Genomic DNA, 13,537 nt, shown 5'->3' with positions numbered 1-13,537 from the left:
GCCTCAAAAGGAAAAGCCACATTCAAAACCATCATCACTGCATCAAATTGAACAATACCTTGGCCAGCTGATAAACAGCAGAGTGCCAGGTGAAGATGGGGTATTAGCTAAGATGTGGAGACTGTGAGTGAAGTGAGCAGCTGAAATCATTTATGAGGTTAATGAAGATTGCTGGGAGAAAGGAAGAATACCAGACCCATCTACTACATAAGGATGTTGACTGGACAGACACCAAAAATTACTAAGCCATATCTCTGCTTCCAGTCACCTTCAAAATTATATCCAAAGCTCTACTGAATGAGATAGAAGATCAAGCAGAACAGGCAATTGGCGAGTACCAAGTGGTTTTCAGAAAAAAATAGATCATGCCCAGAGCAAATTTTTAACTATCCTCAGGATCGGAACAATGTGGAACCTTAACACAGTCTACATTCATTGATTTCAAAAGAAGCCTAGGGATAGACAGTATTCCTAACACTGGAAGAAGCTGGTATTGACAAAACCACCAGACAATTAGTTGAACAGACACTCACAGACACAACTTCAAAACTGAAATTACTAGAAGTAGTTTCTGAACTCTTTAGAATTAATACAGGTGTTTGGCAGGGCAATGGGCTCTCACTGATTCACTTCATTTGGTCATAGACACGTTCATGAGAGAGTGGGATAATGAAGTATAAGAAAAAAAAACAACAAAGAAATCTATCTAGGACAAGAAAGGGGAAGATCTGAGGTGAAATGTCTTGCTTTTGCTGATGATATTTCAGTAATTTCTATGGGTGAAACATGCAAAGATAATGTTCGGAACACTTCATAAAATTGCAGGCAAAACCAAATTATTAATGTCATATGACAAATGGGATAAAGTGAACATTAACACAAGAGAGGGAAAATGTACAAACTCAGCACAGTGTGTTCAAAAGAGTTGATAAGTTTAAGTATTTGGGGGAATGGATACAATCAGATGAGATAGATAACACCACAAGTAAGGAAGGATGGAAGAAAATGGAATTAGCATACAAGCTCATCCAAAATCGATATAATAAAAGATCAGTAATGTTCCCAGCAGGAATTAAACACTATGCAACAGCAGTTAGACTGGAATCATTTTATGGGTCTGAATGCCTAACATTGAATAAAAGAGGTTAACAAGAAGAACTGCAAAAGAAAGAAAGGAACATACTCAGAAAAAATTTAGGACCACAAAAGAACAAAGATAACAACTGGATGAAGAAGAGAAATGAATATTTATACAGACACATGAAAACAATCACAAACACAGTAAGAAAGAGGAAATTTAATGTTTATCATCATATTTGTGGAATGAATGACAGTAGCCTAATGAAGAAAATTTTTAATTTCATTTCCAAATTAAAAAACTCCATGGGATGGCTGGAAGAGACAGGCAAGGACTTGAGGTAGTTTAACATTGCTGAAGACACCATACAGAATAGGGAGAGTTTCAGGCTACTGATCAATACTACAAAAATTTCCTGTCCAAAGAAATTCACAACCTAGGAGGGTGATATCCAATGAACAGAGGCAGGCCTCAGGCAACGCATGAAGTAGTTCTGGGAAGATAAAAAGAAAAAGATTGTACCTTTGTCTTTTGTTCTAAGTGGTGTATAAGTGGCCAAATTATGTAATTAAAAAAATGTTGGTGTGGTACTGGGTCAAATGCATTTTAGAGCTTAAGAAATAGTGCATCCGCCTGATTGCCTCCAATCCATTGCTTTCACAATGTCATATTCAGAGGAGTGTGTGTTGGGTTTCATATGACCAGCATTTTCAGAATCTATGTTGACTGGCACAGAAGAGATCATTGTGTTTGTGATTCCTCATTATTTTGAGCTCAGAATGTGTCTAACATTTGTACACCAGATGCATCCTTATTTCTTTTCGTCCTCAAAATAAGTGGGTCACTCATTGTGGATTATAGTGACCTGCTGCTCCTTTCTAACCTTCCTAACATATCACTCTTTTCTCCCTGAGGTAGGAACTAACAGTTCCAGAAGATAGGATTAGTATTTTCACCTTTAAATGTGTCTGTCAGCAGTCCCAAAATTTCGCCCCCTGAAGGTGAGTGGCAGCCGGAATAAACTGTAAATATTACTTGTATACTCGGTTTCATGTAGTGCCTACACAAGAACCGACGGACACACAAAAATAATAGGAAACATAAAAGAAAGTGGTGGATCACTGTCCCATAATTCCAAATAGTAAAATAACTTAAATATGCTTTCAGGAAACATTATCATAACAAGATATGTATAGTTAAATAACTAACTTTTATTTTATAGATCACCAGTGATTCCTTATATGAGTAGATAAAACATGTTTGGTTGAAAACAAAATAAACTTCAGTTGCAAAAGACAGATAATATTTCTCCTTATCCACATCATAAATATAATCCCAATTGTATGCACTGTTCAAGATAACTTTGGTGTAAGACGCTATATAACAGTACATCAAACATAGTCCCTGACCCCGATGCTAATCGTGTGAGCTCGCTAATCTTCCACTCTTACCATAGTGTTTTTGGGAAATTTTTACATGTCATTGTCCAGGCTTTCACTGAAATGTTCTTCCTCTTAGGCTCCAGAGGTAAGTAATCAATAAAAACATTTGATTTCATTGTGTGATGCACTTTTGGCATTTTATACCACCTTAATTGTTCTGCCTTCTCAGTCTATATCGACCTCAGTAGACATGTTTCTGAACATAATGATAAGAAATACAGTACTCTGTCCAGTCTATCCCTGTTATCTGAATTTCAGTTGGAGTATAAAATTTCGTTATTCTTGTGGTTTCAGCCAGCTTTCTGTTCCTCCAATTGTGTGGGCATTATTATTGTTAATAAGTAACACACCTACGAGATTGTGCCTCCTGCTGGTAACAAATACTGTGTTAACATTTTCTCTTTCGGGCCTACAGGCCTGTCTGTTTCCCTGTGAAATTAATCTGACCAAGCTAATGTTTTCTCTGAACAAAGCACACAGTTGATCATTTGATCTACAGACACATTTCCATTTCCTCTGTGTGGTATTTGTCTGATGTATTATGAGGTTCCTAAAGTTCTCCATCCAGTAGCAGAGCTTGAGAAACCCAAGTCATAAATTGTTGTAAAATTGTATTTAGCATCTAGTTTAAGCCCTCCAACTGCCTCCTACCAGAGGACTGCCATTATTGGAAACAATACCACAAATTGCAAACTGTACACCATGTCAGTCAGCCATTAGATAGAGGTCCATTTTTGCCAACATGAACCACAGTTTACAGCTAACTACGCCCAGTGAGCTGGTTAGCTGCCAACACAGGCTCCCTCATTTCACATGAGACTTGATGCAAATACCAAATTCATAGGGATCTTCCTTTCCAACCTCCCAGCTATTTCCTTGGTAGGGCTCCATTTTCTGCATAATATTGGAGCTCTGAATGAGCAGCAAATGGACCCACTGCATTTACCTGAACCTTTCAGAAATACAGATCCCAGTCTAAATAGACTAGGTATTTTTTGCTCGCTCGGGTGTACTCACAGAAAGTGGCAGAATGTCGCATCTCTTTTTAATCTGTAAGGAATTGGCCTACAGATTTTTAAATCCATCACTGCCTGCCATTCACAGTCAAGTGAAGACAACCAAACTGACTGCCTCGGCCAGCCCCCCATTGTGTCCCGTCATCTGACGTTCGTGGGGTTGTTTGTAAGAGGCTTGTGTCGTTGTGGTGGGATGCTTGGTCATCCCTCCAAGGAAACAAGCTCCGGGCAGTAAAACCGCTCCCAACTGCTTGGACAACCTCCTCCCGACCATCTCGGCGAGAAGAGGTCCTTCTGACCAGGTTGCAGATTGGGCATTGCCGGTTTAGCCGCCGCTACCTGCTCTCCGGTGACCCAGCCCCGCAGTGCCCTTGTGGTCAAGCGTTAACAGTGCGCCATGTTTTATTGTCGTGTCCCCGCTTTAGTCAATCTCGTGTTGTCCTGTCCCTGGCATCTCCTTTACCGGATATTTTAGCTGATGACGCTCGAGCAGCTGCTCGTGTTCTGCGTTTTATAACTTTGACTGGCTTGTCCAAAGACATCTAACCTTTTTACTTATTTTATCTGCATCGTTCTCAGGACTTTCTGGTGTCCCCCCCCCCCCCCCCCCCTCCCCTTGAGTTTTACTAGATTCCATGTGCTCTAACAACAGTGACTGGGCGCTAATGACCTCAGTAGTTGAGCGCCCCACAAAAAAAAAAAAAAAAAAAAAAAAAAAAAAAAAAAAAAAAACTGACTGGGCACATTTGGAGATGCAGCAAAATCAGGATTCCCATGTGATGCTGGAGCTGCAGCACCGGTCATCCCAGATGTCGCTGTGCTACCTTAGTTCAGAGCAATGTTGTTCAGAATAAAATTGCTGAATTTCCCCAGAGTGTTATAGAAATTATGGATAGAGCTTAAAAGCTATTTGGATAACATCTTCTGTGATGACTGAAAGTAAAAGGCTCACAATAGCTGTATGTGCTGTGGATCTGCTTAAACAGTACTTCCAACTAGGTACCAGTGAACTAACAGACTAGATCTGTTCTTTTGTACAATTAATATCTATGGGGAGGTGTTCAGTATCCCAAAAGAGACTTAGAATCTGTTGGTTCATGTAGAACGTCAAATTTAACTTCTTGACTATATTCTTGTCACAGATGATGTTTCACGAAAGACATGAAAAATTCCTAATGTCCAGGCTTTAGAGTTGTGTTTGTGCATAATTGTGAACAAAATTGTTTTCCTCATATCTGTAGTGAATGAGGCCATCTTATCTCCTGTTTTCATTATACACTTCTCAGGAAACTTTTTCTTTCTTTCAGCATGTGAAAAAGTTGAAAACATGCGACCAGGTTCTTCCTGTTCCTCTTCTGATGCTCCATCTTCAAACGATGCAAATGCAGAAAAGGCCAATATAAACAACATTGAACAGTATGTGGAGTTGCTGTATGAAGATATTCCAGAAAAAGTAAATGGTTCAGCCCTGATATTACAATTAGCAAGAAATCCAGATAATCTGGAGGAACTTGCAACTAATGGTAAGTAATTTATTGCAAATAATAGATCTGGTAAACTTCTAAAGCATGCAAACTAATTTTCCCTTTCCTGAGGAACTAAAATGAATGCACTGAGCAGTTAATTTAATTTTCTTTAAAGATTTGTTATGTGCTATTGTTCATTTTGTGACTGCTTTCTTGCATAATGATTGTGCACATGTCCCATTTACCAAGTTGCATTATGTGTGTTCATATCAGACATTTCTGTTTAACTGTTTCAGATGCTCTCTCTCTTTTTTGTGTATTTCCTCAGTCTTCTGTGGCAAGTGTTGGGGCCATTATTGTCTATGAAATTGCTTTTACACTGCAGTATGTTAACCAACGAAACTCTGAAATCGTATGAACATCACTTGAATATAAAATAAATGAGGATGGGCAACCAATCACTTTCAGATAAATTGCGTTTGATATGCACTGCTGCACAAAGAGCATATAATTTGAGAACATTTTGATTGTTTTCTTGGTATAGTATACCTGCATGCAACCCCCCCCCCCTGCCCCCCCCTCCCCCCCCCCCCCCCCCCACACACACACACACACACAAAAAATCTCCCTTCGTAGTGACGGCAGACCATTACCTCAAACTATCTTTGTGGACCAGAACAAAAATCATTGGAAAAAATGAGTCTACCCACAGTCAACATAAGATAGGCAACAAGAATTATATTTAGTTGAAGGCGAAGCAACATAATGCGATGGAAGTAATAGTGAGATGTTAACAACATATCAGATTTAAAAAAATCACTTAGAGGAGGATAGTCTACATCATGTCCACAGCATTCTATAACATAAATGTGCCCCAAATCTTTCCAAATGGTGAATACCTTGAGGAAATTGGTCAATTTTGTCTGGATATGCATTTCACATGCTCATAGGTTTGGCTTCAGGGGGTAGCTGATGTTACCAGTCCTCTGTAATCATAATGTCTGGGCTTGCTTCAACTTTGAAATGGCAAAATAATTCATGACTGTGCAATGGGCACACCATTTTGGCAGCTGACAACATTCACTAGGTATACTGATGAACTGTGCTCATTGGACACTTGAGCTCTGGCTGTACACCCGTGACAAAATTGTCATCAGTTACATGTGGCTAAACTGAAGAGTTAGTTCTGATGTGACTTTTACAGATTCTCTATTCTTGTATGTGAAACAAGCCTCCACTAAGTCTCATAGCACTAAATAGACTGTCAGGTAAAATGCTTGTACCCTGGTGTAAGTAATCTAAGGGGGGACCAGAAAAGACTTATGAAACCATGAAAATTTTGTTCTGTCTTTTGAACAATTTAGTTTCTGGTTTCAGTTTCCTAATGTGTTTCACTTTTATTTTTTATTCAAACATACTGAGAACCCAGAACACTGTAGATATTAGATAATGTATGTTGATTCCATTTTCTGCCAACACAAGTGTATGATCCATTTACTTTTCACTATCATGTGAATCTCAGATTTTTGTTGTAACTGCAGTCTTTGTGCACATGGAATTATGTTACTAGAATTCATTGGTAAGCCGTGTATTACTTGCTAAAATGCCAAAATACAAAAATTAATATTTTGATTCCAGAATCTGTGTTGAGCGCCTTGTCACGAGTTTTGAGAGAAGACTGGAAGAAGAGTATAGAATTAAGCACAAATATTGTTTACATATTCTTTTGTTTTTCAACTTACTCACAGTTTCACCGTGTTATTCTACAGTATAAGGTAACTCTTATTTCATTATTAGAATACTTTTCGTATGTAAATTTTGCCGGCTTACTATTTTAGTTAAATCTCACAAAGCATTTTCAGAGTTCCTTGTTTGCATGTATATACTACTGAGAGTTATTTGAAACTGTCTGCTGTATCAACTATGATGTAGCTTGTCTCCTATGAATTTCATCATTCTCTTATGTTTGAAATATTTCTTTTATAGATAGGATCACTCTGCATGGAAATTATAGACTATGAACTTCGACGGTATGATCAATGGAAAGAAGATAAAGAGTCAAAGCGAAGGAAGTGTGAAGGCAATCAAAACAGATGCTCAATGTCAGCAATCGAGAGTCACCGTTATCAGTCTGAAAGTATTGATGTCCCATCAGAACCGAGGCGACGCCTTGCTGATGGAATTTCTCACATACCCATAGCAGCTGGAGAGAATCGGAGAAGGCCTATAGAAGGCATTCATAGTGCTAATGATGGATGGAAAAAACAGCTAAATTACCAAAGTTCTCAGGCTGCTGAATCCCCAAGTGACATCAAAAAATTAACAGAAGATTATGAAAAACTGAAGCTGAAGTTTCAGAACCTAGTTAAGAAGCAAGATCAGCTATTAAGAGGTAACATGTTTGATAATGTTTTTATTTGTATGGCATAATCTGACTGAGACAAACTTACATGAGTAGTATCTACAGCAAGGTTATTACATTTTTGCAAACATTCAAGTCTTCGATCGACAACATCAAGTGTGTCAGAACAGATACCACTGTTTGGCAGCTAGTTTTCAGGAGCTTTCATTCCAATTTTTTTTTTTTTTTTATTTTTTTTTTATTTTTTTTTTTTTTTTTTTAAAAGCTGCAACTTTAAGTATGGTTTAGATTTTCTGTGCAATTTGTTTTAACTTTGGCATACAGTAAAGAAATTACATTTGTGTGGGATCATACCCCTCTCCCCTCCTCCTGAAGACATAAATGTCGTTTATTTATACACATATTTCATAGATCCTTTTATGTGCTTGGTAATATAGAATGTTGAATGAGTAAAGAATTTATAAATGTAGATTAAATAGAAAATAGTACAGTTAATTTACAGAAACAATTACAGAAAAAATAAAAATATGATACTAGAAAAAATCAAAAACAAAGTGAAAAAAGACATCATACAAGAACTACCACATGTTGTACAATATATAATATACAAACAGTAAACATATAACAATGTAAATAATCAATTTTTGACAACACTGGATAGGTAAAATATCTATTCACCAAGTGGCAACAGGAGAACACATATATAAAAAAAGGTTTTACAGTGCAAGTTTCGGAGTCAGTGGCTCATCCTCCTGGCAGATGGTTGAAGGAGAAGGAAGAGAGAGGGGTGAAGGAAAAGGACTGGAGAAGTTTAAGTAAAGGGGTGGAGTTTAAAAAAGTCACCCAGAACCCTGATCCAGGGGAGACTTACCAGACAGGATGAGAAGGAAAGTCTGATTCATCCCATCAGGTAAGTCTCCCCTGACCTGGTGTTGTGTGTGACTATTCTGAACTGTACTGCTTTTTCTAAATCTCTCGAGTCCTTTTCCTGGCTCCAAAAGCTTGCATATGTAAAACCTTTTGTGTGTGTGTGTGTGTGTGTGTGTGTGTGTGTGTGTGTGTGTGTTCTCCTGCCACCACTTGGTGAGTAGAGCTTTTGTCTATCCGCTTACTTTAAACAATAAAAATATATGCATACAAGATTATACTTCTATGTTAAAAAATTCTTCTAATGAGCAAAAAGTCCTATCAAGTAAATCCATCTGTATTTCATACTTAAATAATGCACTATTGCTTTGTAGGCCATTGATGTTAACTGTCAATGAATTTGATATTTTAATACCAGAATATAATGGGGGTCAGCCTTCCTTCTTGTATTATGGTTATAGTACATTCCATTGGTTTTGTACTGCACAGGACTGTTAACCGTGAAGCTCATAACGAAATAAATGTATTGGGAAGTTGTAGTAAGTATCCCAAGTTTCTTAAAGAGATTATGACAAGACGTCCTTGAGAGCACACACATTTCTGACAGCCTTTTTCTGCAACCAGAAAATTTTCTTTGATGTGTGTTAGTAGCCCCAGAAGATAATTCCAGAGCACAAAATACAGTGGAAGCACCCAAAAAAGTGGATTTTGTTCACTGATATCTCCAATTTGTGATATTGTCTAATGGCAAAGATAACTGAGGACAAACTTTATTTGATGTGGACGACACTCTGTTCCCAGTTAACATGGTTATCTATTTGGAGGCATAAGAACTTGTTGCAGTGCACCATTTGTAGTTGCTGATGGTCATGTATAATAGATATCTTCTTTGGGAATTTGTGATCAGAGCTGTACTGGATATAATTACTTTTGCTCATATTTACTGACTGTGGGATTACTTTGAACGAGGTTAGGAGTTCTGAAAGTTGAACACATACAGTTAACTAAAATATCATGGCAAAATAATGCTGAGAAACAGGCATGACAGATAGAAATGAGCCGACAGTTGACTGTGCACATGTACAACAAGAGATTGATATCCTGAAAAGCCAAAATATCTTAGAATACAGTATATACTGGGCTTAATGCCTAGATCTGGATCAGAAATCGAAAACACAGGAAAGAGAGAATACATAGAAAAAAGGGTATCTTAAAAAATAATGATAAATGCAAGAAGAGAAATTATTTAGTTCTGTTTAATAAAACTGCACAATTAACTACAGATGTGTGAAAAGTGTAATACTTTATGCACATTTGACCCCAATAAATGAGATAAAACTATGCTATAAGATGTTTGAACAGTTGCAGTGGCAGCGGTGGTATCTAAGAGAAGCATGAACACTTTGAGCCAGGATTCCAGTCCTCTCTTAACAACCTACACCATCACAACAGCCATCAGCAGGAACTCTTTTAAATTCACTAGCAGAGGAATCAGGCAAAATGCACAAATTTTCCTCCAGCTGCAGTGTCCTGGACAAACCAACATCACACCATCTTCTACCACAGACATCACTCTGCCTAACCATCCCTATATGACACAGACCAAAGACACAAAGGAACTTGAGAAGTAAGAGAGGACTCACAAATTGTTTACAGCAATATCTCAGCAAATCAGAGGATGCTGAAAAGTCATTTACAGACCTCAAAACAATATAGTAAACAACAATTGAATAAGAAATTACATTTCTAATAAAGATAAATGAAAACAGAAAATTTTAGCACTGAAAATCTGTTTTAAAAAATCTAAAGTGTATTTTTGTTTTAATTTCTGAAACCTTGACTTTGTAGCTTTGTCATGCCACATCTTTATCCACAAAATATCTATAACTGTAGCAGTTGGCTGTTGTTCCAAATATTTGAGGACAGTCTCGAATGCATTCTTTGCTGTAGAGTGGCTGATCTTTTCATCTTCTTCCTTTTATTCTTCATCTGACTCCTCTTGGTCAACACAATACTCTCGCCAAACGAGATTGATGATCTGTTCTTGTCAAGTTCTTTATAGCTAAGAACCTTCTGCCAGCCATTCCTCTGCAACTGTAGGCTGGATATAATTCTGAATTTGCAAATCAGTGACTAAATCTGCAATGTATGATTCATTAGTTTTGGAAGGTCTTGCTCTTGGTTTAGGCCAGGACTGATATTCTTCCGTGATTTTCGTAGAGAGGGTTTCTTAAATTCTTCCCAAGCTTGAGCAACTGTGTAAATTGCATCTTTTATGTTGAGGCTTTTCATTGCTTCAAAAATATCACAACCCTTTTTGGTGCAGCTTTTTTGTTTATGATGGGGTCTCTAAATGGGGACCCCTTATATCTTTCCTGACAAAACCAGACCCACGCAGCATAATCCAGGAGCTAAAGTTTAGGGTTTTTCAATGCTGTTCTAGTTTTAAAGCATTTTCACCATCTACAGTTAACTAAAAAGCTTCAAGATCTTTTTGGTTCTTCTTCCAGTCACTAATGATTGTGACTCCAACTCCCATTTCAGAAGCTAATTTAGTAACTGACTCAGCTTTGTCAAGTCTTAGCAAAATGCTTAGTTTCTGTTCAATTGTGCACACAACATGTTTCTTTTTCTGATTTGTAGCCACTTTTAGTCTTCCAGAGTTCCTACACTTCTTTGTTACAACTGAGTAAACCATAGAAAATGACACAGTAACTTTAAACTTAAAAGAAATACAGTAATAAACATAAAAAGCATAGAGATAGAACAGCAGATTTAAGACTACAGCAAATTCCAGCAGTACAGTAGTCTTGTCATCTGAACATGCCTGAGGAGGATGACTCACATGGACAGCTGTTGTGACAGCAATAAAATCCATCGATAATGCTGTCACACTGTTCAGTGTGGAGTGCAGATGGGTGGTCAGATTCACAGTCAGATAATCTGAGAAGTCAGTTAACTTAAGGAGGATAAGCGAGGTTCTAATACTATGGAGGTTGATCGTGTTGGGATAAGATTACTCTCTCAGGGTATAGTTGTCACTCTGATGCCATCGTAACGTTGCTCATGATAAGAGTATACTGGGCAGCATCAATCTGACCATCTATTCTGTGAAGTATCCCAAATCCATGGGGACATGTCCAGGTGCAAACTGTCACAGCCACACAGCCACTGTGTGATTGCTCATGCATATATATGAGGTCAAAATGGATGCCATGTTGCCTATGCTGTAGCACTGGACCACCATTCACTGTATAAAATACTGAGTCTTCAGACTATTTTATGTTCCACCATTTGCAATAGATATTTTCCTCAGATAACCCTGATCTGTGGAGTGTATGATCATTGTGGAACTTTTCCTTAATAGCTGTACATTTGCTTTGTTTTCCATCCCCACAAAGCTGATGCTGACCTGTACCCATTGAAATAGAAAATAGAGTAGCATGTTTCAACTATGCAGTGTTTAAAAAAAGATTTTGCTGTGATGTGTTTACAAATTCATTGTACTGCACAAGTGTTGTTATATGCCAATGAATGGCATGTTCAAATGTACCTACTGGATTCTACAGTATCACGATAGTTTAACCATGGTTGTGCAGTTTTCTCGGGAATGCCATACTGTGCTTCAGCTTTGATCTCTGTCAAATTCCCTTCCTTTACGAAGACAATGACACATTCACCGAATAGCCTGTTGACGACAAAGCATACCTCATGAACAAAGTAGATGGACTTAAAGCTTACTATATTTTTGCTGTTCATACACTAAAATTTCAACATCAGCCACAATGTGTTAATTTGTTACTTCTTTACTACTAACTCTATTCACAACACACTTTGCAGACAGTATGTATACAACACTGAATGTAGATGCAAAATTATATCATTGTATGGCACATAGTTCAGGAGATATGACAGCATAGAAACAGAGATGCATTAAAACTAGCTTTTGCTTATAATTGGGCACAGATTACCCAGACTATTTGTGGTGAACCAATACCCAATCGATATTCATCCAGTGCTCATAATGAGAGCACTTAGCAAACTACCAACAAACTTTTCCTCACTTACATTGTTAAGGTCAAATATTTAACACATCAACTCATTTATAAAGTAATCAGACGTGTGAAACTGTTTTATACATGGGAGTTCAAATCTTTAAAGAATTGAGAGTTTACTGGTAATTTTGAATATAATTACTTAATTTCTAATGAAAGTTCCCATTCGGGTAGGGTTATCCTACAAGGAAGTTTAGCAGTATAGTTTCTCTAAAAGTATCTGCAGAGAGTAGGTCACTAAGCCTTAGTTTTTGAGGAAGTAGAGTTCAACAATCATCAAATTTGAGCACTTGGCTACTTTCAACTGGAGAATCAGCACAGTGATTAGAATGATTACTTACTGATCAGAACATTATGGTTTCAAAACCCTGGACTTATTTATTTTTCTTTTTCTTTTTCTTTTTTTATGTTGTTATATTGGTAACTAAAAGTTTGTAATAAGGGTGAAGAGTAACCTTACTTTGTGCAATAATTACACATTAATACAGTAACACATATAAGAATTATACATTATGCATTTTTAGATAATCACAATGCTTATTGTTTTGTATTATCAATTTTTGGCAATCTCTTACCACTGACTGGTTACGCCCAGACACATTTGTATGAACATAAGTGAAGGTTCCCATCCAGAGACCATCAGGCTAAGGAAATGTGCATGCCTAAAAGTGTCTTCTATTGTTATACATGGTACAGAAGACTCATGTTTTCAGCAGTTTTATGACATTTATCACCCGACACATTGATAAGACGAACTTCAAGAAGAGGCTACATGAAGGATAATATGAAATGATATGCATTATTATTATTATTATTATTATTATTATTATTACCTATTTCTCCAAAAACTTAATACCTAGTGACCTGAATCCTTTTGAAGTTTTAAAGAGTTTTTGAAAGGTTCCCTATCTCCATGTTAAAATGCATTGAAATTATTGGGTCATCAGATGTAGCTTGTCCTTGCCATCATTCAATAATATAATCGTAGCAGAAATTCTGTGTTTGTGCTGCTGCTGTGGTGTGGACTGTAAAATAAGCTTTTGATCTTCTTCACACCTTTGATAGACTATGGTAAAACTAATTTATTTATTTATATATTATTATTATTATTATTATTATTATTTCTTTCCTTTCTAAGACGTTATGTCTGGTTAAAAATGGAAAGTGACACGGACCTTGATCAAGCGTGACTTCCTTTTAACGGTACGGTATATGTTACATTGCATTTAGGAACTTTCGGGTAATTTAACA

The 13,537-nt window shown here is 37.1% G+C and overlaps 1 protein-coding gene across 3 annotated transcripts in view; it reads left to right on the top strand.

The window, feature by feature from the left end:
* Nucleotides 1–13,537, top strand: part of LOC126481575 (kinesin-associated protein 3) — a 206,948-nt gene that overhangs the window by 16,441 nt on the left and 176,970 nt on the right. For all 3 annotated transcript variants that reach the window (XM_050105432.1, XM_050105434.1, XM_050105433.1), the window contains exons 4-6: nt 4,844–5,059; nt 6,641–6,777; nt 6,989–7,394. In XM_050105432.1, the coding sequence (XP_049961389.1) occupies nt 4,844–5,059; nt 6,641–6,777; nt 6,989–7,394 (759 nt within the window). The remainder of the gene's footprint in view (nt 1–4,843; nt 5,060–6,640; nt 6,778–6,988; nt 7,395–13,537) is intronic.

Source organism: Schistocerca serialis, chromosome 5, assembly GCF_023864345.2.
Source record: "Schistocerca serialis cubense isolate TAMUIC-IGC-003099 chromosome 5, iqSchSeri2.2, whole genome shotgun sequence".
NCBI lineage: Eukaryota > Metazoa > Arthropoda > Insecta > Orthoptera > Acrididae > Schistocerca > Schistocerca serialis.
The sequence above is the reverse complement of the archived record's forward strand: the minus strand, read 5'-3'. Positions and strand labels throughout refer to the sequence as shown.